At 37.4% G+C, this 22613-nt stretch overlaps 1 protein-coding gene across 2 annotated transcripts in view; it reads right to left on the bottom strand.

Moving 5' to 3' along the window:
- CFAP47 (cilia and flagella associated protein 47) overlaps window positions 1–22613 on the bottom strand; it is a 504014-nt gene that overhangs the window by 294803 nt on the left and 186598 nt on the right. For both annotated transcript variants that reach the window (XM_027534335.1, XM_027534336.1), the window contains exons 31-33: window positions 16046–16127; window positions 12953–13081; window positions 7229–7421 (exon numbers count right to left, since the gene is read on the bottom strand). In XM_027534335.1, the coding sequence (XP_027390136.1) occupies window positions 7229–7421; window positions 12953–13081; window positions 16046–16127 (404 nt within the window). The remainder of the gene's footprint in view (window positions 1–7228; window positions 7422–12952; window positions 13082–16045; window positions 16128–22613) is intronic.

The raw sequence follows: 22613 nt of genomic DNA, 5'->3' as shown, positions 1-22613 counted from the left end.
CCTCAAGACCACATTAGTTTTAAGAATAGGGAGCATTATGATAAGACCCATACAATCTCTCAAATATGTACTGAATATTGTTTACTTTGGGCTTCCCAGGTGGTGCTAGTGGTAAAGAACCCACCTGCCAATGCAGGAGACATAAGAGATGTGGGTTTAACCCCAGGTCGGGAAGATCTCCTGGAGTAGGAAATGGCAACTCACTCCAGTTTTCTTGTCTGGAAAATCCCATGGGCAGAGGAGCCTTGCGGGCTATAGTCCAAAGGGTCGCACAGAGTTGGACACAACTGAAGCAACTTAGCATACACGCATGCATTGTTTACTTAAACTAGCACAAAATAAAGAAATTAGGGGCACCTTTAGATGGTACATAAAATACAATTATTGCCAAACATACTTATAACTCTGTTCCACTAAAGTAAATAGAATAAAAAATTGTATTTTTCATTCACAAGAACTACAATTGTTACTTCATCAAAAAATGTTGAAATAAGCATGGCTTAAGTAATAAGACATCATTCTGTAGAACAAAGCTCCTTTGAACAGACAATTCAAAATGCTCCAATTTGTGGATTTTGTTGAAAGTGTAGCAAAATGAAAGTACTTAGTCCTGTTAGAAATTACACTTTATGCTACAAAATGGTCCATTGCTGCTCTCAAAATCACCAGGTGATTATAGGATGATAAAATTCCCATTAGCAATCAAATGTAGCAGTTCAAGCAAAGGGTCCAAAGGGATGACATAGGGGATACTTGATCATAGGCCTGATCTACTGAAGAAGATACTAGCATTAAGGTGTAAAATACGGTTCATCCGTGAAAGAACCTCAACTAAAGTGTTAATGATAAAAGGGCTTAAGTACATATAATACAAAGCATTACTGGGAACAGAAGGCAGAAGGATGAGTGTATAAAAGCAAATTCACTATCTCCTGGCAAGCACTAAAAAGGTCACTGATATACATGAGACAGGTGTCCACTTATCACTTGAAAAACGCTTTTTGACTTTTACAACACTTAGAACAAATCCTCATGTGTTAGGGATTTTCAAACACAGAATGGGCATGTCTTTTTTATTTCTTTTTTAAAATAGTGACTCCCAGAAACCATCTGTAATTAGAGAATGAACGTTTTGAAACTCCAACGGACTGCCTGGTAGCATGTGCTCTTGGACAAGTCAATAGCAAGTCCAGGGTTAAGATATCTCAGTGTGCTCTCAGTGCTGAATTCAGGTGCCCTGGCCAAAAGCATGTGGCTATGGTACACTTCAATCCATGGACTTGCTGCTGCCAGACCAGATGCCTATTTTATCATAGGAGTCACCAGCTCAGCCATCTTGCATGACTCTCCAAGACTAGAGGAATGAAATCCTAAAGCACTACTCTGATATTCATAGCTTATCAGGTGGCTGGGGTTCTAGGTCATCTGATTCCAACTTTACTACTCACTACTCTCCAACATGCCTTCCTGTAGCAAGAGGAAGATTCCCTATTCGTCTTATCCCTCTCCATTCCATCATAGCAAAGAAATTCTAATGAGAGAGTGCAGCAAAGGAAATCATCAACAAAATGAAAAGACTGAATGGGAGACCTACTGGATGGGAGAAAATAATTGCAAATCATATATCTGATAAGGGGCTTATATCAAAAATATATATATTAAAAAAAATCCATACAAATCTTTGGCAAACAAACAAACAAACAAACAATTCCATTGAAAAATGGGCAGAAGACCTAAATAGATATTTTTCCAAAGAAGGCATACAGATGACCAACAGGTACATGTGCTCAACATCACTAAAGTGAAAGTGAAAGTGAAGTCGTTCAGTCATGTCCGACTCTGTGCGACCCCACAGACGGCAGCCCACCAGGCTCCTCCGTCCATGGGATTTTCCAGGCAAGAGTACTGGAGTGGGGTGCCATTGCCTTCTCCAGAACAGATATGCTAGACTATCTCATTCTCAATCCAGAGAAGCAAAACTAGATTCTTAGCTATTATTTATAAAAATTTCAAATTGCTTATAAGACCTAAGAACAAAATTAAAAAAAACAAATACAAGAAAACATGTCAGTAACTTTGAATTTCAGGAGAATTTCTAAAGAAAGGGAGAGGTCACCCATTAGTCATGAATGTATAGTAATATAAACATTTTGTAAGGCAGAATTTTCTGTGAATAGTGATAAAGCAAATAATACTGTGGGATGTATATATATATGTATATATACACAAAATATATTTGTAGTTTAGTCTTCGTTATAAAGAATGCTACAAGTTGATAAGAAAAATTCAAACAAAATAATAGAAAAATGGGCAAAGTACATGAATAAGTATATCACAGAAGAGGAAATCCAACTGGCTAACAAGCAAATGACAAGATGAAACTATTTTTTATCCTTCAAAGTAGAAAAACAAAGTAGTAAAACCATCATGAGAACACCCAGTCCTGGCAACATCACTAACCATCAGTGAAATGCAAATCAAAATTACAATGAGATATGGCCTCACACCTGTTAGAAGGGCTACTATCAAAAAGACAGGAAATAATAAGTGTTGGTGAGGATGTAGAGAAAAGGGAATCATGGTGCACTGTTAGTAGGAATGTACACTGACACAACCACTATGTAAAACAATATACAGGGTCCTCAAAAAAGCTAAAAATAGAACCATCATACAGTCCAGCAAGTTCTCTTCTGGGTATTTATCTTAAAAAAATGAAAATACTCCTTTGAAAAGATATATGCACTCTGCTGTTCACTGCAGCATTATGTATCATATCTAAAACATGGAAAAACCTAGATGTCCATTAATGGATAAATGAATAAAGAAATTGTGGCATACACACACACACACATACACATAAAATGGAATGTTATTCAGCCATTAAAAAAAAAGAAAGCTTTCCATTTGTCACAACACAGATGGGCCTTGAGGATATTATGATAAATTAAATAAGTCAGACAGAGTAAGACAAATACCATATGATCTCCCTTATATGTAGAATCTAAAACAACAAAAACGATAACAAAAAACAAACTCATGGACACAGAAAACAGACATGATTACAAGAGAGGGATACGGAAGTAAAATAAATGGCTGGTTTTTGTTTTGTTTAAATAAACTGATTTTTTTTTTTTTTTAATACTAATGACAGAAATGTAGCAGACCTGTCCTGAGGTGAAGATACTGAAAGAAAGACCACAGCAGATATCTAATAAGCATACAACCTGTCATGTCAGTTCCAATGCTAAACTCTCAAGAGTTTCTGAGAAATCCATAATCAACTAAAATACTCTTTATTTGTTGTCTCATCAGGTTGACCAAGGACACACTGTCCTTAAGTTTGACTCTACAAGCTGCCAACTGATCAGTTTACCCAAAAAGTGTGTAAGCAAGGCCCACTATCTATTCTCTGCAAGGTTTCTCCTTTTCAGTTTAAATATTTCACTCCACATTCTTCCTGAATGCATGATTTCTGAGAAGCTGGATATAATTCTTATCTTTGTCTGTCTACAGGTTAGGTGTTTTTCCTTTGGCTTTTTTTCAAGATGTTTTCTTTAATTTTTCTACAATTTGAATATAATATGCCTAGGTATAAATGTTTTGGGACATTTACCCTGAGCTTCCCGGATCTGTGGTGTGATGTCTGACATTAATATGGGGAAGTTTTCAGTCATTATTTTGGGGCCTCCGTGGTGACTCAGAAAGTAAAGAATCTACCTATAATGCAGGAGACCTGGATTTGTTCCCTGGGTTGGAAAGATTCCCTGGAGAAGGGAATGGCAACCCACTCTAGTATTCTTGCCTGGAGAATTCCATGGACAGAGGATCCCTGCAAGCTACAGGCCACAGGGTCACAAAGAGTCAGAGATGGACATGACTGAGACACTTTCACTTTTTTTTCTTTCAGTCATTATTTCAGTTCATTTCAGTCGCTCAGTCATGTCCGACTCTTCGACCCCACAGACTGCAGCACGCCAGGCTTCCCTGTCCATCACCAACTCCTGGAGCCTTCTCAAACTCATATCCAGCACGTTGGTGATGCCATCCAATCATCTCATCCTCTGTAGTCCCCTTCCCCTCCTGCCTTCAATCTTTCCCAGCATCAGGGTCTTTTCCAATGAGTCATTATTTACTTCCAAGGAATTTTTGTTTATAGAAGGGATTTATTTTTCAAATATAATTGGTAAATAAATACCGTTCTATGAACAATTTAAAAGCACCGATTGCTTGTTGTGTTACTATGGCCTAACTGCTTCATCCCTTAGAGTGCATCAGAATCACACGGCAGGTTTTTTAAAATACAGATTGCTAGGCCCCACCCTCAGAGTTTCTTAATCATAAGGTGTGAGGTGCAGCCTTATCCATCTACCCTCCACAATACCACTGCACCAAGTTGCAACCATGGTCAGAATTTATCAATGGAGTGGGGATGAGTGGAGCATCAATGTTGAAAATTTTAAATCTGGGATACCGAGTATGACTCTTTTCTCAGTCCAAATTAACCTAAGTGGAGTCCTTCACAGAGCTCCTTCTCATGGACCTCCACAGTTATTAACCAGGCCAAGCTGTACTCAGATGGCAACCCACTCCAGCCTTCTTGCCTCGAAAATCCCGTGGATGGAGGAGCCTAGTAGGCTACGGTTTACAGGGTCACAAAGAATCGGACATGACTGAGCGACTTCACTTCTTCACTTCACACAATTAACACAGAAAGTGTTCCCTTCTAACTCAACCATTCAATCTGATCTCCACATTGGTTCTAGAAGGTACACACTAGTAGCTTAATATATACTCAGTTGTCTGGAATAGGATAGAGAAATATATAAAACCTGAGTGTGTCCCTTTATGCTCTCATTCTTTCATTCATTTATTTAATTTCTCAAGCAGTATTTGATATCTTTTGTTTTCCATGCAATTTTCGGAGAAAGCAGCAGTGAACAACAAAACAGAAGAGGCTGTTTCTGTTAAGAGGCTAACATTCACCAGGAGGAGGCAGGGTATAAATATTACTGGGGATCAACACCATTGAGAAGAATGAAGCAAGAAAGAGAAGGACTGAAGGAAGTACTAATTTAGAGAGGGTACTGGGAAAGCTTCTCAGATAATATGATATTTGAGCAGGATCTTGAGTGAAGTGGGCAAAGGAATCGTGAAGATATGCAAGAAAATAAAGCTCCAAGCAGAGGGAACAGGAAGTACAAGGGCTTTGCAAAGGGATGAGACTCAGTGTTTTAAAAAGCAGAAACTAGGCCAGTGCCCATAATGCTTTATTCTAAAAAATGCAGCAAACTCCCTGAAAACAACTTGTGTATACCATTCTGTTGGTAAAAATAGAACCATAATAATTTTATAACAAAAGAACATATTCATTTCTAATACATGTACATATTTTATAACACTATGGTTAAAGTGTTACTCCTCAGTATTCAAACTATTTACACCTTGTTTTTTTTTACATTTTTGAACAGGTCAAATACATGTTTATAAGATGTGAATCTTATTAAATTGCAGTTTCAAGGGAAATTGCTTGATATTATCAGCATGTCAATTGGAAGGTAATAAAATATTAATGTTTACTGTTCTCTAATACTAATGTATCAATATATCTTTTTCTATCTTGACGTCATTATGTTTACAAAGTAATGCCTTTAAGTTCAGAGCAACTGTAATTCAAAGTCTCATTTTAAATCACATTTTTAATCTTTTCTAGCTAAAGTTTAGATTAAACTCTGAGGATTCTGTATAAAAACATAAAACAAAACCCATTCTGAATATGAATGGTTTGTATGTACTTGGAAGAAGGGAGCTGAATGAAAGTCAAAGAAACAACCAAAGTGCACATGTTGTTTTCTCAAGACAAGCAATGCTTATGATGAAGAAAAGAATGCACAGCTATACTAGCCAATTGGAAATATTTCAAAGAATGTAAGGCTCTCAGGGTAGAAATGTATAAAGTCTTATTACTCAAGAGTAGAACCAGGGAGTGTCCACCTGAACACTGAAATAGGTCTATCTATGATCACGTACTTGCCTTGGTCTTGGTATATGGACCTAATATGACCTATGCTATGCTATGCTAAGTCACTTCAGTCGTGTCCAACTCTGTGTGACCCCATAGACGTCAGCCCACCAGGCTACCCTGTCCCTGGGACTCTCCAGGCAAGAACACTGGAGTGGGTTGCCACTTCCTTTTCCAATGCATGAAAGTGAAAAGTGAAAGTGAAGTCGCTCAGTCGTGTCTGACTCTTCGTGACCCCATGGACTGCAGCCTACCAGGCTCCTCCGTCCATGGGATTTTCCAGGCAAGAGTACTGGAGTGGGGTGCCATTGCCCTCTCCGTAATATGACCTACCTCCTCAAAATTCATACTTAGTGATTTCCAACATGACCATCACAATGAAATAGATGTAAGACACTGTCTAGTCAAGTTTCACTTGATCTCAACTAATAACGTACAAAGTTTCAGTAGTGTCAACTAAATTTAATACTTTATAGAGTTGAAAATATCATCAGCGTTATTAAGGCAATCTTTCATTTCTAGAGCATTTCTACATAATTTTTATCATTTATTCTTCAAAATAAATTAAAGATGCATCTTTTATTATTTCCATTTTAAATGTGTTGGGCCCCAGGGCAGGCTGTTCCAAAATGTGCCTCGAGCATACTGATTATTCTGAATTCAAATTACTTAAGAAACAGCCAATGAAAGAGGGACACTTTGATCCCCCCACCGCTTGTCTCCCTGCAAGCAGAAGGTAAATCCTTCATGTGTAAGATGCTCTCCCTGCCTCTACCCACACTGTGTTCAGATTCCTCACTAATTAAGGACCCAAAGCCTAAGTTTCTTTGTCCTGTAAATTCCTCACAAATTTATTGCTTCTTTGTCTAAAAAGTATAAAAGGTTTGTGCTTTGACCACTTTTTAAGTCCCATTTCTATGAGACCTTCGCACATGATTAAATTTTGTTATTCTCCTGTTAAATCTGTCTTGTGTTAATTTTATTATTAGTCCAGCCACAGGAATTCAAGACAAGTAGAGAGGAACTTTCCCCTCCCTGACACATGTAAGGAAACCGGTCTTGAAAATGTTATAGGACATCCTACTTGTAGAACAGAATACATGCTGCACTCGGGCCTAGAATCCATGGATTCTGTGTTCAGTTCTATGGCTCCTTCCATATTCTCAGACTACAATCTGTGATCATTAAAGCAAAAAAAAAAAAACTCACCTTTTTGACAGTTTTTCCAAATAACATGTCGGGCATTCTCATAATTTGTGTTCATCCAGCTAAGCAGAATCCTTTCAGGATCAGAATATATGTTGCTGGATGCAAAATAAGCATTGACTTTTGGTGAATTTTGCATATATACAGGGGGCAGATTATTGATGCTATATGGTACAATTCGGGATAGTACCAGAACCTGAAATTTGGATAAAAGAGAGAGAGATAATTTTTACTACTGGAATGGCAAAATAAAAATTAGTATTTAGAGAGTAAATACTACCAAGCAGAGAGTAAACAGACACCACCAAGCAATTCTCTGCCATCAACTAGATGTCCTACAGTTCAACTCAAGTCTGACACCATCTATGCAAAGGGTACATCAGAGCCCACAGGTTAAGAGAGCTGTCTCATAAGACTGTCCTCCATTTCAGATGTCCATCACAAGCCCAGGTCACCTGTGCTTCTGACTAATGAGCTATCTGCTGGAGGTTCCAACAACCCCTTCTTTGGGTTCAATTAATTTGTGATTACAGCTCAAAGAACTCAGAACTAGTTTATTACAAAGGATATTAAGCGACAGGAATTAACAGTCAGATTAGGAGATACATAAATAAATCCTTGGAAACAAACTCTTAATGCCTAGTAATTTGTACCACATTAAAAACCATCTCAAATCCTATAGATATATGTACAGCATATCCAGGACATGGAACGCATAACTTGATGTGTCATTTGAGCCAGTCGTTTAAAATGGAAATGGATATACAGAAAAACATCAGTGCTATGAAAATATTATTTTTAATCTCACTCTTATTGGAATAATGCATGAGAGTGACCTTCCCTGCAAAACTAGTACATCTCAACATTGGAAAGAAGGCTGTTGAATTCACAGAGGTCACAATAAAAATATTTAATTCAGTAGTGCTATTTTGACAGTGTTCATAACTTTTTTTCTATTTCCTTTTACACTGTATTCATGACAGAGGCATATTTTTAATCCCACATTTCCCTATGAATAAGAGTTCATTTGCAACACTTTTTCTTCTTGTGACCAATGACTCATTCTCGAGGAATCTTACAAATTAATCTTTAAATAACAAAGGATCACTCTACATAAAGCATGGACTTTCTCTGGCAAAGAGAAGAAAATGTCATCATATACTTCTTGCACATACAGTCGACCCTCCATATCCACTGGTTCCCCATTGTGAGTTCCACATCCTTAAATTCAACCAACCACAGATAGAAAATATTCAAAATTATTAATACAAAAAGCAAAAAATTCAATTTGTCCCATGCTGACAACTATTTATATAACATTTAAACTGTATTCACAACAATTTACAGAGCATTTATATTGCATTAAGTATGATAAGTAATCTAGAAATAATTTTAAGTATATGGGAGATTTGAAGTATATAGGAGAATGTGCCTGGGTTTTATGCAAATACTATGCCACTGTATAAAAAAGACTTGAGCATGCTCACATTTTGTTTTGTGGGGGATCCTAAAATCAATCACCCTTCAATATCCAGGGGTGACTATATACTTATTACAGATGTGGAGAGTTATTCATATATTCCCTATACATGGCTATATCCAAATAAACTGCAATATCTGTTACCGCATGTGAGAATAATTGTGTTTCCACATTGCATTCCAGTGACATTATGGACCACTCCTGCAAATCTATTTAATAAAAGAATTTCACCAATTTTGCTTTCATGCCAGTAATATTTTATTGAAGCTCATTTAAAATACTCTTCAGCAATATGATCCCTTGTACCATTTTTGTTTGTTTTCTACAGAGGTATATAATTCTGAATAATGTTTCGGTATAATTGGTATCTTGCCTCCTTTACTAACAAATATTCCTATTTTATTATAGGGAGATTTTAAACTGGTTTGGGGAAAATGTGTTTAATTAACCAGAAAAATCATTGCTCTTAGTTTAAAAATATCAATATATTTGACATAACTGTGTACTATTAAAAAAAAAAAAAAAACCTTTCTGACAGATAATACACTGGGAACAAATGAATAAACAGTATGCTATGCTATGCTAAGTCACCTCAGTCGTGTCCGACTCTGTGCAACCCCATAGACTGCAGCCCACCAGGCTCCCCCATCCCTGGGATTCTCCAGGCAAGAACACTGGAGTGGGTTGCCATTTCCTTCTCCAGTGCATGAAAGTGAAAGTAAAGTCGCTCAGTCGTGTCCGACTCTTAGCGGCCCCATGGACTGCAGCCTACCAGGCTCCTCCATCCATGGGATTTTCCAGGCAAGAGTACTGGAGTGGGGTGCCATTGCCTTCTCCTGAATAAACAGTATAATTAAACTTATTATTCAGTTATTCATCTGATCACCTTTTTATTTTCCAGTTTCTTTTGTAGAAATATGACATTCAATTCTTATAGCACATACAGATTCATCCTTTATAGTACATAAAAGCCCTCTTAGTGTAATATAGGTTTATATTTAGAAGAGCATTCTGAGTTTAAGTGTTTCTCTTATTGTTTTCACCTCTCGTATGCTTCAGTGACCCATTTTTTAGCTATCAACACATTTTTGTGAATTGGGAATATAATGCAAGGAAATAGCAACAACTAAACATGCAAATTTAACAAGCAAAAATAACCAAATGACATAAAATCAAATTGGTTAAGACAAGCTATATCCTGTTATCTAAACTATTAGCAAAGAAGAAATGACAAAGGCATTCTTGAAGTGCACGTATGACCTATAGGAAAGAGACAATTAAAAACTAAAGGGATTTGTGTGAAAACCACAGTCTTCTATTTCTAACTTGTGAAACATCTCAACAACACTGCTTGCTTTTTTTAAAGTGAAACTGTCAATCCACTACTGATTTAATAGAGTGCTGAGAGCTACATGCTTCAGACACAATCTATGGAGAAACACTGCTCTGCAGATGATCTACAGGGCAATCATCCATGCCTATGAGTCTATCACTGAATCAGTGAAGAATCTCAACTACATGCTGCCATTCAGATCAGTTTCCAGACAAAAGGATCAACCCATCTGGTAATTATACATAGCACCATGATACAGCAGGACCAAAATTAATTTATCATGCTCTCTTGCTTGTCCCTCTGTCTGCCCTGAACAAAATCCTGTTAACATCCCTTGTCTTGTCTTTCAGTGACTGGGAACAAATTCCACTCAGTCACCCAAGCCAGAAGCTCACTGTGGTCTTTGACTCCTCTGTCTCCTTCACTTCCATAAGTTATTGTCATTCACCAATTCCTGATTTCTATGCCTGATATTTATGAAAGCTGCTCTTTTCTCATCTTTCCTACTACCACCAGTATTCTCAGTACCATCACTAGTCACAATAGTCAAAACATGGAAACATATATGTCCATCAACAGATGAATAGATAAAGAAGACATGGAATATTATATGGAACACAGTGGAATATTACTCAGCCATGAAAAAGAACAAAATAATGCTATTTGCAGCAACATGGATGGACCTAGAGAGTATAATGCTAAATGAAGTCAGGCAGAGAAAGATGAATATTAGATAATATTGTTTGTATGTGGAATCTAAGAAACAAATAATATAAATAAACATATTCAGAACAGAAATAGAGCCACAGACATAGAAAACACGCTTATGGTTACCAAGGGGGAAAGGGGAGGGAGGGGAAGGATAAATTAGGATAGAATTAACATATACACACAACTATACATAAGGTAGATAACCAACAAGGACCTACCGTATAGCACAGGAAACTATATTCAATATTTTATACTAACCTATAAGGGAAAAGAATCTGAAAAAGAAATTATATGTGTGTGTGTGTGTATGTATGCATGTATGTGTGTGTGTATGTATGTATGTCTGTGTGTGTGTATATATGTGTGTGTATATATATATAGATCTCACTTTGCTGTACACCTGAAACTAACACAACATTGTCAATCAACTGTACTTCAATAATTAAAAAAAAAATTCCCAGTTTCCATAGTGTACCAGAGTGATTTCTATAGAATGCAAAACTGATTATATCAATCTAGTGTTTAAAATCCTTCAAGATTTCTGTACTGACCTTGTGCTAAAATCCATGAAGTTCAGATGCCTTAGTTTGACTTATGAAGTCAACCACGATCTATTTTCTGACCGTGCTCATAGTCTACTCCTCTTAGTCCCAGCCATACTGTGTTTATTCCTCAGAATATACAATGCTCTATCAAACCCCAGGCATTTCCACTTTGAATTTCCGTTAACTTGAAAAATGTTATTGCCCCATCCTCCAATAAAACTCATCTATTACCTCTGTCACACAAATTGTATAATCTTTCTCTCTAACCTATGCCTCACCTTGCCTGCCAAATCCTCCTCATTGTTCAGGGCTCAGTTTAAATTCATCTTTTTCCTAGAAACCTTCTCCAAGGCACAGGCAAGTTAGGTTCCTTTTTATGTGTACTCATCCTTAGTTCTTTGGGTTTACCTTGTCATAACATTTGTCATAGTTTCTTGTAATTGTATTTATTTAATTGCTCACACACTCCAGGACACAAAATCCTTGAAAAGACAGGCTATATCAAGTTTACTTTTATACCCCCAGGGTCTAGTATAGTACCTGGATCATAATAGCTGTTGAATAAATTCATTCAACAAATATTTGCTGAGCCTCTACTATGTAGCAGGCACACTATTAAGTTTTGAGTTCACAAGTGATATGTGGTATCTAAATTCATAGACTTTTAGTTGGGGAAGATGGGTTAAATGAACTAGACATATACATGAATGCATGCGGGAGTGAATAAATGAATGGGTGAGTGAAAGAAGCCTACAACCAAGAGTAGGACTAGTTTGTCCATAAACTATATGCAGCTTTTCTGTTTTGGACTTGCTCCTTTTTATCAGTAGACAAAATTATATATGATACAGCGTGGAGTTAAGAAAGTAAAGAAGATAGCTTTTTTTTTTTCCCCCTCCAAATCTATCTTTGGGTGAGAGTCACTAATACCCCCATCATTCTTGTGGGAATTACTAAAAAAAAAATACAGGATTTCTCCTCTTGACATCCAGCAAGATAGACAGGGCAGGTTGCTGGGGGAAGAAAAGGTAGAGATGGGGGAATAACTGGGAATCAAAGAGCACAACGAACTCTGTAGAGGGTAGGCCTAGGGGGCTGGCTGCCGTGGAGGAGTTCAGAGTGCCAGAGGGCAACAAGAGGGGCCTGGGCTCTTGGGCCTGGGCTATTGCTCCCCAGTAGAGAACAATAAGGAAGACAGCAGAAAACTACATCAGATAATCTTGGAAGAAAGTATGTATGCATGTTAACCTTTCCTTGTTTCTAAACTGGGGATTACTGGTCATGTATGGATGTGAAAGTTGGACTGTGACCAACTGCACCCTTGAAGTTAGGTGCAGCAATATGACCAAATTTTGCCCAGTGGAACATGAAATGGAAATGATGCCCTTTGCAGATGATATCCTTAAAAGGTATTTACTTGTCTTCTACTCTTTTATCTGCTCTTCCCTGTTCTGAGAAATGGATCCAGAAATAAAAGTCCAGTACTGAGGATGGAAGAGTCATCTACTATTTCTAAACCACTTCTCCACAATTTCATGAGAAAGAAAAATAATTATTCTATCTTATTTGGGCCACTGTGATTTTTACAGCAGGATTACCTGTACCTTAACTAACACACTATTCCTATAAATCAACCAAAAAAATCCCAAAACAGTTACCTTGTATATCTGAAGGAATACATCAGTCCATGATCGTTTACTCCAGACTTCAAAATCTGTCATATCTATAACAACAGAATTCTTTCCCTTAGGTATGTGGGAAAACTTGGCTGAGATAGTAGTGGAAGACTATAAGAAATAATATATTAAAATATTAATTACAATGCAAGGGAAATGTAAATCCAAAGTTTTAATTACTTAGCATATATATATATATTTTTCTTTTTATAAAACATTTACATGTCCTTTATACCCATTCATCCAGATTTCCAACTCTCCATGTGCCAGTAACAGAAACTATCAACATAGACAGCTTTCTGGAACTCACAGCCTCTATTTGAGGTCATAGAGTTACTCATTTATTGTACCTGATAGGTCACTCTGTGGCAACAGTGGCAGTTCAGTGAATCCAGTCACTCAATATTGTCTGATTGTTTGCAATCCCATGGACTGCAGCATGCCAGGCTTCCCTGTCCATCACCAACTCCTGAAGCTTGCTCAAACTCATGTCCATCAAGTCGGTGATGCCATATAGATGCAAAATTATTCTGAATTCTGAACCCCCCAAAGAGCCATACCCTTAGGATGAAGCCACTGGAACTCAGCAGAGTGCTGAAGAACAGGCCTCTGGATCTTGTGCTAACATAATGTGGTGACTATAGTAACAGTGTTACAACTAACAGAGAGTTTCCTCAAAGCCTACAGACTTCTCAAGACAATTACTCTTCTCAATAGGTCTCCATAAAATGAATTGCATAATATGAAAAAAAAATGACTATCTTGCTTAATTTCTCCCTATTCTCCACTAAAACTTAAGAAGGGAAGTGGCAATTTTCAGGTAATTGGAAAAAAAACCAATATTTTCTTTGAAAGTTATATATTCTAAACATGTATTTTAAGAAAAAATTTACATAAGTACAGACCATTCTTCATTTCTAAGTCCCTTAAAAGAAGCAATCACCTGTATATTTAAGAAAGCCATGTAATCTATTTTGCATGGGAACTCCACAGAGATTTTTAGACAAATAAAAAATGGCTGTCTGGGGAGGCCTTACAAATAGCTATGAAAAGAAGAGAAGCAAAAAGCAAAGGAGAAAAGGAAAGACATAAGCATCTGAATGCAGAGTTCCAAAGAATAGCAAGGAGAGATAAGAAAGCCTGCCTCAGCAATCAATGCAAAGAAATAGAGGAAAACAACAGAATAGGAAAGACTAGAGATCTCTTCAAGAAAATTAGAGATACCAAGGGAATATTTCATGCAAAGATGGGCTGGATAAAGGACAGAAATGGAAGGGACCTAACAGAGGCAAAAGATATTAAGAAGAGATGGCAAGAATACACAGAAGAACTGTACAAAAAAGATCTTCCCTACACAGATAATCACGATGATGTGATCACTGACCTAGAGCCAGACATCCTGGAATGTGAAGTCAAGTGGGCCTTAGAAAGCATCACTACGAACAAAGCTAGTGGAGGTGATGGAATTCCAGTTGAGCTATTTCAAATCCTGAAAGATGATGCTGTGAAAGTGCTGCACTCAATATGCCAGCACATTTGGAAAACTCAGCAGTGGCCACAGGACTGGAAAAGGTCAGTTTTCATTCCAATCCCAAAGAAAGGCAATGCCAAAGAATGCTCAAACTAACACACAGTTGTACTCATCTCACATGCTAGTAAAGTAATGCTCAAAATTCTCCAAGCCAGGCTTCAGCAATATGTGAACCGTGAACTTCCAGATGTTCAAGCTGGTTTTGGAAAAGGCAGAGGAACCAGAGATCAAATTGCCAACATCCACTGGATCATGGAAAAACCAAGAGAGTTCCAGAAAAACATCTATTTCTGCTTTATTGACTATGCCAAAGCCTTTGACTGTGTGGATCACCTTTGACTGTGTGGATCAAAATAAACTGTGGAAAATTCTGAAAGAGATGGGAATACCAGACCACCTGACCTGCCTCTTGAGAAACCTGTATGCAGGTCAGGAAGCAACAGTTAGAACTGGACATGGAACAACAGACTGGTTCCAAATAGGAAAAGGAGTACATCAAGGCTGTATATTGTCACCCTGCTTATTGAACTTATATGCACAGTACATCATGAGAAACACTGGGCTGGAAGAAGCACAAGCTGGAATCAGGATTGCCGGGAGAAATATCAATAACCTCAGATATGCAGATGACACCACCCTTATGGCAGAAAGTGAAGAGGAACTCAAAAGCCTCTTGATGAAAGTGAAAGAGGAGAGTGAAAAAGTTGGCTTAAAGCTCAACATTCAAAAAACGAAGATCATGGCATCCGGTCCCATCACTTCATGGGAAATAGATGGGGAGACAGTGGAAACAGAGTCAGAGTTTATTTTTGGGGGCTCCAAAATCACTGCAGATGGTGATTGCAGCCATGAAATTAAAAGACGCTCACTCCTTGGAAGGAAAGTTATGACCAACCTAGATACCATATTCAAAAGCAGAGACATTACTTTGCCAACAAAGGTTCGTCTAGTCAAGGCTATGGTTTTTCCTGTGGTCATGTATGGATGTGAGAGTTGGACTGTGAAGAAGGCTGAGCACTAAAGAATTGACGCTTTTGAACTGTGGTGTTGGAGAAGACTCTTGAGAGTCCCTTGGACTGCAAGGAGATCCAACCAGTCCACTCTGAAGATCAGCCCTGGGTGTTCTTTGGAAGGAATGATGCTGAAGCTGAAACTCCAGTACTTTGGCCACCTCATGTGAAGAGCTGACTCTTTGGAAAAGACTCTGATGCTGGGAGGGATTGGGGCCAGGAGAAGGGGACGACAGAGGATGAGATGGCTTGATGGCATCACTGACTCGATCGACGTGACCCTGAGTGAACTCTGGGAGTTGGTGATGGACAGGGAGGCCTGGCGTGCTGCAATTCATGGGGTCACAAAGAGTCGGACACGACTGAGCGACTGAACTGAACTGATATATATATATGTCTATGTGTGTGTTTATACACACACACATACTGTCTGGAGAGGCGTAATCCTTAGGATATTTCATAAATAAAAAAATCAAGGATTCTAAGCCAAAATCCATTAAATTCAATAATTTCTCAGAAATTAAATTCTCTTACTCTAATTTCAATCCACTTCTTGTAATCTTCCGGTTCAAGCAGAAATTCTGGCAGTACATGAGAAATACAAGCTCCTTGAGCACTAAAAAAAAAAAAAAAAAACAAATTATTATAGAATACTCACAATCCATCTATCACTTGCATATGAACTTTAATGAAATTATTTCATTGTTATATAGTTTATACATGTACTGAATTTTAATTTTAAAATTTAAAACTTATATAATTTTAAAACTTCCCTTATCAATGAAATGTGCATATAATGTCTCCTTCAGGGAATTAATAATGAGAAATAACTTACTAAGTGTCTATAACCATACACATACACATTTACATGCTAATGGGACATAGAGAGTTATATGACTTGGACCCTATTGTCAAGACCATTTTATTGTTGTTATAATATTATAAAACTGAAAAATACATGCAAAAAGTTTGAACACAATAAAATATTAATTAGATAGATCATTAGTTACCCTATGTTAATTGAATGCCTATCACCACATATGCCTGAATATATTAGAATAACATAAACCATCACCTATTTTTCCAGAGTATATCCAAAAATTGCAGACTCTTTGATTATATAAACTTGTAGTATCTTAAATGGGAAATATCTACTTATATTATTTTATACATTTAAAAGAATATATATGTACATACTTTATAATATTTTTTAGTATTTTTTTCACTATCACATTTCTTGAAATACTTTTATCAAAAATCTTCATATGCATGTACACTATTACAAGAACCTCTTTATAGACCTCTAATATAATTTTAGCAGGAGTGTTTCTCAGTGGGATTTTGGGTGTCACTAACTCATTTAGTGAGCAGAGAACACTGCTTACTATAAGCATTTAACAGAGAATTTACCATTAGCATTTTACAGAGAATGCCAGATCTAGTATTTAACTCTATAAACACCCTCAGCAGCTTGCAGTCCTGTAACTAGTGACAAGTGGGAAAAAGAAAAAGCAGAAAGATTATGCTGAAAGCTCAAACCTTGAAGATAACACAGATGAATGAAAAGAGGTAGGGCCTGTTTGTGGGAGGTGAGGCAGAGAGCATGGTTCCAGAGTTGTCAAGTTTGCTGTGGCCCAGGGCCAGAAAAAGCTATTGGAAGAAATCATGCTACAAACATAAAGCTCCTTTGTTTGGAAAATAAATGTCATTTCTTCTCTTCTCATTTCCCATCTGCATTTACATTATTTCTATGAATCTTCATTACACTGGAATTACTATAGGTTTAAATAAAATCTAATTTTAATGGTATACCACTACTTAGAAGTAGCCACACTAAAGCCTATGTAAGAACTCAGTGAGATGATGCCCCAATAAGTTGAAATCCTAGAGGTAAAACAAAGACAACAACTCAAGAGAATTATGAAGAAACTGTAATACTTCCTTGCATGCAAAGCCAAGACAGGATCTGAGGAAAAAATAGTCACTTCTATCACATGCAACTGAGAGCCTAAGGAAAACTATCAGGGAACCACTAAACTGAGAGTTGCTTGAAGAGGGAGACTACAGGGTATTCATTTGAATATTCCCCAGTGCTCACCAGAGAGTAGGCCCTCAGTAACAAATTGAGGCTGAAGAATGCATTTTTGCATTGTTAAAGGCAAGGCAACAAGCCCCAAATGGAGCTGCCTATACTAAACCTCATGCCACCAAATCAAGACTGAGTTAATTTTGGCTCCCCCAGAAATGGAATTGTAAACCAGTCAATCAGGAACCGCCTGATCAGCACTACTTAGGTCACTTGCCTGACAGACCTGCTTCCCCTAAAGGAAAGTAAACTTGGAATAACTAATCTTTTTTTTTTTTTTTGCTGTAAGGGCAGAAAATTTTTTCTTTCTTCCCTTCTAAATTTGTCGGCTTGTCTAACAATCAAATTGACATAGAACAGATTAACAGGGAACAAAACAAATTTAACTACATAACTGTGAAGTGAAGTGAAAGTCGCTCAGTCGTGTCTGACTCTGCGGCATCTCTTGCCCTGTATACCTCTTCAGAGCTCCTTTCTCTGTGCTACACTGAACGCTGACTAGCCGATGAATTGCTGAAAGCCAGTATGATCTTCCCAGGTGGCACTAGTGGTAAAGAACATGCCTGCCAATGCAGGAGACACAGCTTTGATCCCTGGGTTGGGATGATCCCCTGGAGGAGGGCATGGCAACCCACTCCAATATTCTTGCCTGGAGAAGTCCATGGACAAAGGATCCCCGTAGGCTATGGTTCATAGGGTCACAAAGAGTCAGACAAGATTGACGTGACTTAGCATAGCAGTAAGGACTTTAAAATGTACTCAGCTGAATTGTGTTGTTGCTTTATTTTTTAAACATAGAAATATTTATTTAGTAAAGTATGATCCATACATTGTTCTTCTTTTTAAATTTTAATTTATTTTTAATTGGAGGATACTTACTATACAATATTGTGATGGTTTTTGCCATACATCAACAGGAATCAGCCATAGGTGTACACATGCCCCCTCTCTCTTAAACCTCCCTGCCACCTCCCTCCCCATCCCACCCCTCTAGGTTGTGACAGGGCACTGATTTTGGGTTCTCTGTGCCATACAGCAAATTCCTACTGGCTACTTTGTTCTTTAATGGCACTTCATAGAGGCTGTTATGAAGTGAAGGGTAATAGAATAAGCCATGCTAAAATATGCCTCTTTTGCATAGTGATTATTTGGAAAACCTGCAGACAGGAGAAAATCTGAAAACAGAGAAAAGTTCTCCATTTGTAAGGGAAATCTACATTTATAAACAAAATTTACATTAGAAAGAGGGACTGTACCGGAAAGAGAGCTATTACCAGGGATAACTTTCACACCCATGAGACCCATATGCACGGCAGAGTAAGCTTTCTTTATCAAACATTGCCTCCTCTCATCTTCCAGTAAATCCCACCCACCCCCAGCCCTCTGCCTTACCCTTTGAAGCCCTAGACCCTTAAACACCTTAGGTCAGGACTGCATACAAATTTCAATATTCTGGCTGCCTTCTGAGTCATAACTTTGTGAGGCTACCATACAACTTACATACATAATTAAACCTGGGTTTTTTTCCTCATGTTAATCTGTCTTTCTTCATGGCAAATAGATGGGGAAACAGTGGAAACAGTGTCAGACTTTATTTTTATGGGCTCCAAAATCACTACAGATGGCGACTGCAGCCATGAAATTAAAAGACGCTTACTGCTTGGAAGGAAAGTTATGACCAACCTAGATAGCATATTCAAAAGCAGAGACATTACTTTGCCAAAAAGGTCTGTCTAGTCAAGGCTATGGTTTTTCCAGTGGTCATGTGTGGATGTGAGAGTTGGACTATAAAGAAAGCTGACACCTAAGAATTGATGCTTTTGAACTGTGGTGTTGAAGAAGACTCTTGAGAGTCCCTTGGACTGCAAGGAGATCCAACCAGTCCATCCTAAAGGAATAAGTCCTGGGTGTTCATTGGAAGGACTGATGTTGAAGCTGAAACTCCAATAGTTTGGCCACCTGACGCGAAGAGCTGACTCACTGGAAAAGACCCTGATGCTGGGAAAGATTGAGGGCAGGAGGAGAAGGGGACGACAGAGAATGAGATGGTTGGATGGCATCACTGACTCAATGGACATGGGTTTGGGTGGACTTTGAGAGCTGGTGATGGACATGGAGGCCTGGCATGCTGTGGTTCATGTGGTCGCAAAGAGTCAGACATGACTGAGTGACTGAACTGAACTGAATCTGTCTTTTGTTCTTGAAGTTCAGCCAAAAACTTAGAGGGATAAAGGGATAATTAGTTTTCCTCTTCTGTATGAGTCTCGTTTCATTCTTTTCATTTTTAATATATCTCAAGGCCTAATTTCATCAATTGATAAGACAATATTTATAATTATCTTTTGCCAATAGATTTTATGTGTAGTCAGTAGTTTTATAGGATTGACTCTCCATTGATTTGATTACATTTATGCAAAGTTTTCTATGTGAATCTTCTGGGTTTACACTGAGTAGAACAAAACAAAATTAATTGAAATGACTTATTAAAATTTAAACTTAATCTGCCAAATTTTACTTTCTCATTTACCACATAAAACATACAATTTTACTTGTACAAAAGTTCTCACTCACTGACATCAAATTTACATGGGGAAGCTAATAACATTTATGATTATTCTGAACTTTAATACATTTATTTCCATAATGAAACATATACACATATCTTGGATTAATGGCCCAATTTTATTACCTATACTGTCATTCTCTAAATGTTGAAGAATTTTATCACAGCCAACATATACTGATAGGCATGTATTTGCTGATAAAAGAGCAATAAATTTGAATACCTTGGCTTTAATGCCAAAATTATTCTTCCATACCTGCATCCTCATACCATAAAATGTCAAAACAGAAACTACTCATGTTAATGTTAACTCTACTGGGAGCTGTGCCAATAACAATGCTCCAAGAATAACATGATGATCACAAGTGCATAGAGTTTAATGATGCTATCAGAAAACTTTGATTTTTATAATGCACAAGCAATAAGGAGTTATTTAAATATCTAGACTTCTGTTTTGGTTCACATTTAACATTCCATTAGATTTTAAAAGCAAAACTAAACTTCTAAAATAATGGCATTATGATTTTTGCCTTATTGAATTAGAGCATTTTTACTGAATGAATCATCAAGGACCAAGTGTAGGAAGTGGTAAAATTAAAAGACAAGTCATGTGTTTTCTGTTTTAAACTCATAAAAATTTAAATAAAGTTCCCATTTTACCTAATAAAGACACACTTGAACAACCTTACAGACTGGAAGAAAATATTTGCAAATGATGTGACAAACAAAAACTTAATTTTCAAAATATACAAATGATTCCTACAACTCAATAACAACAATAACACTAAAAAAAAAGAATACCTCAATTGAAAAATGGGCAGAAGACCTAAATAGACAGTTCTTCAAAGAAGACATACAGATGGCCAACAATCACCTGAAAAGATTCTAATCATCAGTAATTGAGAATTAGAGAAATGTAAATCAAAACTACAATGAGATATCACCTACCAGTCAGAATGGACATCATTAAAAAGTCTATAAATAATAAATGCTGGAGAGGGAGTGGGGAATAGGGAACCCTCCTACATTCATGATGGGAATGTAAATTGGTAACCCCATTATAGAAAATAGCTCTTTAAAAAAGTAAAACTAAAGTTGCCATATGATCCAGCAATCCTAGTCCTGGTACTATTCCTGAAAGTGAAAGTCACTCAGTCATATCAGACTCTTTGTGACCCCATGAACTGTAGTCCATGGAATTCTCAAGGCCAGAATACTGGAGTGGGTAGCCTTTCCCTTCTCGAGGGGATCTTCCCAAGCCAGGGATCGAACCCAGGTCTCCCACATTGCAGGTGGATTCTTTACCAGTTGAGCCACAAGAGAAGCCCAAGAATATTGGAGTGGGTAGCCTATCCTTTCCCCAGGGGATCTTCCTGACCCAGGAATTGAATCCAGGTCTTTTGCATTGTAGGCAGATTCTTTATCAACTGTGCTATGAGGGAAGCCTATATCTAGACAAAACTAAATTTAAGAAAGTACATGGGCCCCAGTGTTCATTGTAGCACTACTTACAATAGCAAAAACATGGAAACACCCTAAATGTTCATTAAAAGATGAATAAACAAAACATGGAATATGTGTGTGTGTGTGTATATATATATATATATATATATTTTTACACAATGGAATATTAGGCATAAAAAAGAATGAAAGTGAAAGTCACTCAGTCATGCCCGACTCTTTGTGACCCCATGGACTTAGTCCATGGAATTCTAGGCCAGAATACTGGAGGGGGTAGCCTTTCCCTTCTCCAGGGGATCTTCCCAACCCAGGGATCGAACCCAGGTCTCCCACATTGCAGGCAGATTCTTTACCAGCTGAGCCACAAGGGAAGCCCAAGAATACTGGAGTAGGTAGCCTATCCCTTCTCCAGCAGATCGTCTTGACCCAGGAATCGAACCGGGGTCTCCTGCATCACAGGTGGATTCTCTACCAACTGAGCTATGAGGGAAGCCCTAAAAAGAATGAAATAATGCCCTTTGCAGCATACATGCGTGGAAATAGAGATTATCGTCCTATTATCATTACTAGTGAAGTAAGTGAGAAAGAGGAAGACAAATACAATGAACATATTTATGAAACAGAAACAGACTCATAGACATAGAGAATAAACTTGTATTCTCCAAAGCAGGGATAGGGAGGGAAGGATTGGGAGTTTGAGATTAGTAGATAAAAACTATTATATATACAATGGATAAGCAACAATTTTCTACTATATATCACAGGCAACTATATTCAATATCCTGTGATAAACCATAATGGAAAAGAATATGGAATATACATATATATGCATATATGAGTCACTTTGCTGTATAGGAGAAATTAATACAGCACTGTAAATCAACTATACTTCAATAACATTTCTAAAATTTAACCAAAGACAGACATCTTTGACAAATACTTGTTTTCTGGAATTCTTTTTTTAAAGATTTTTTAAATAGTCCCCCAGTAAC

Source organism: Bos indicus x Bos taurus, chromosome X, assembly GCF_003369695.1.
Source record: "Bos indicus x Bos taurus breed Angus x Brahman F1 hybrid chromosome X, Bos_hybrid_MaternalHap_v2.0, whole genome shotgun sequence".
Lineage (NCBI taxonomy): Eukaryota > Metazoa > Chordata > Mammalia > Artiodactyla > Bovidae > Bos > Bos indicus x Bos taurus.
This window is presented reverse-complemented; position numbering and strand designations above follow the sequence as displayed.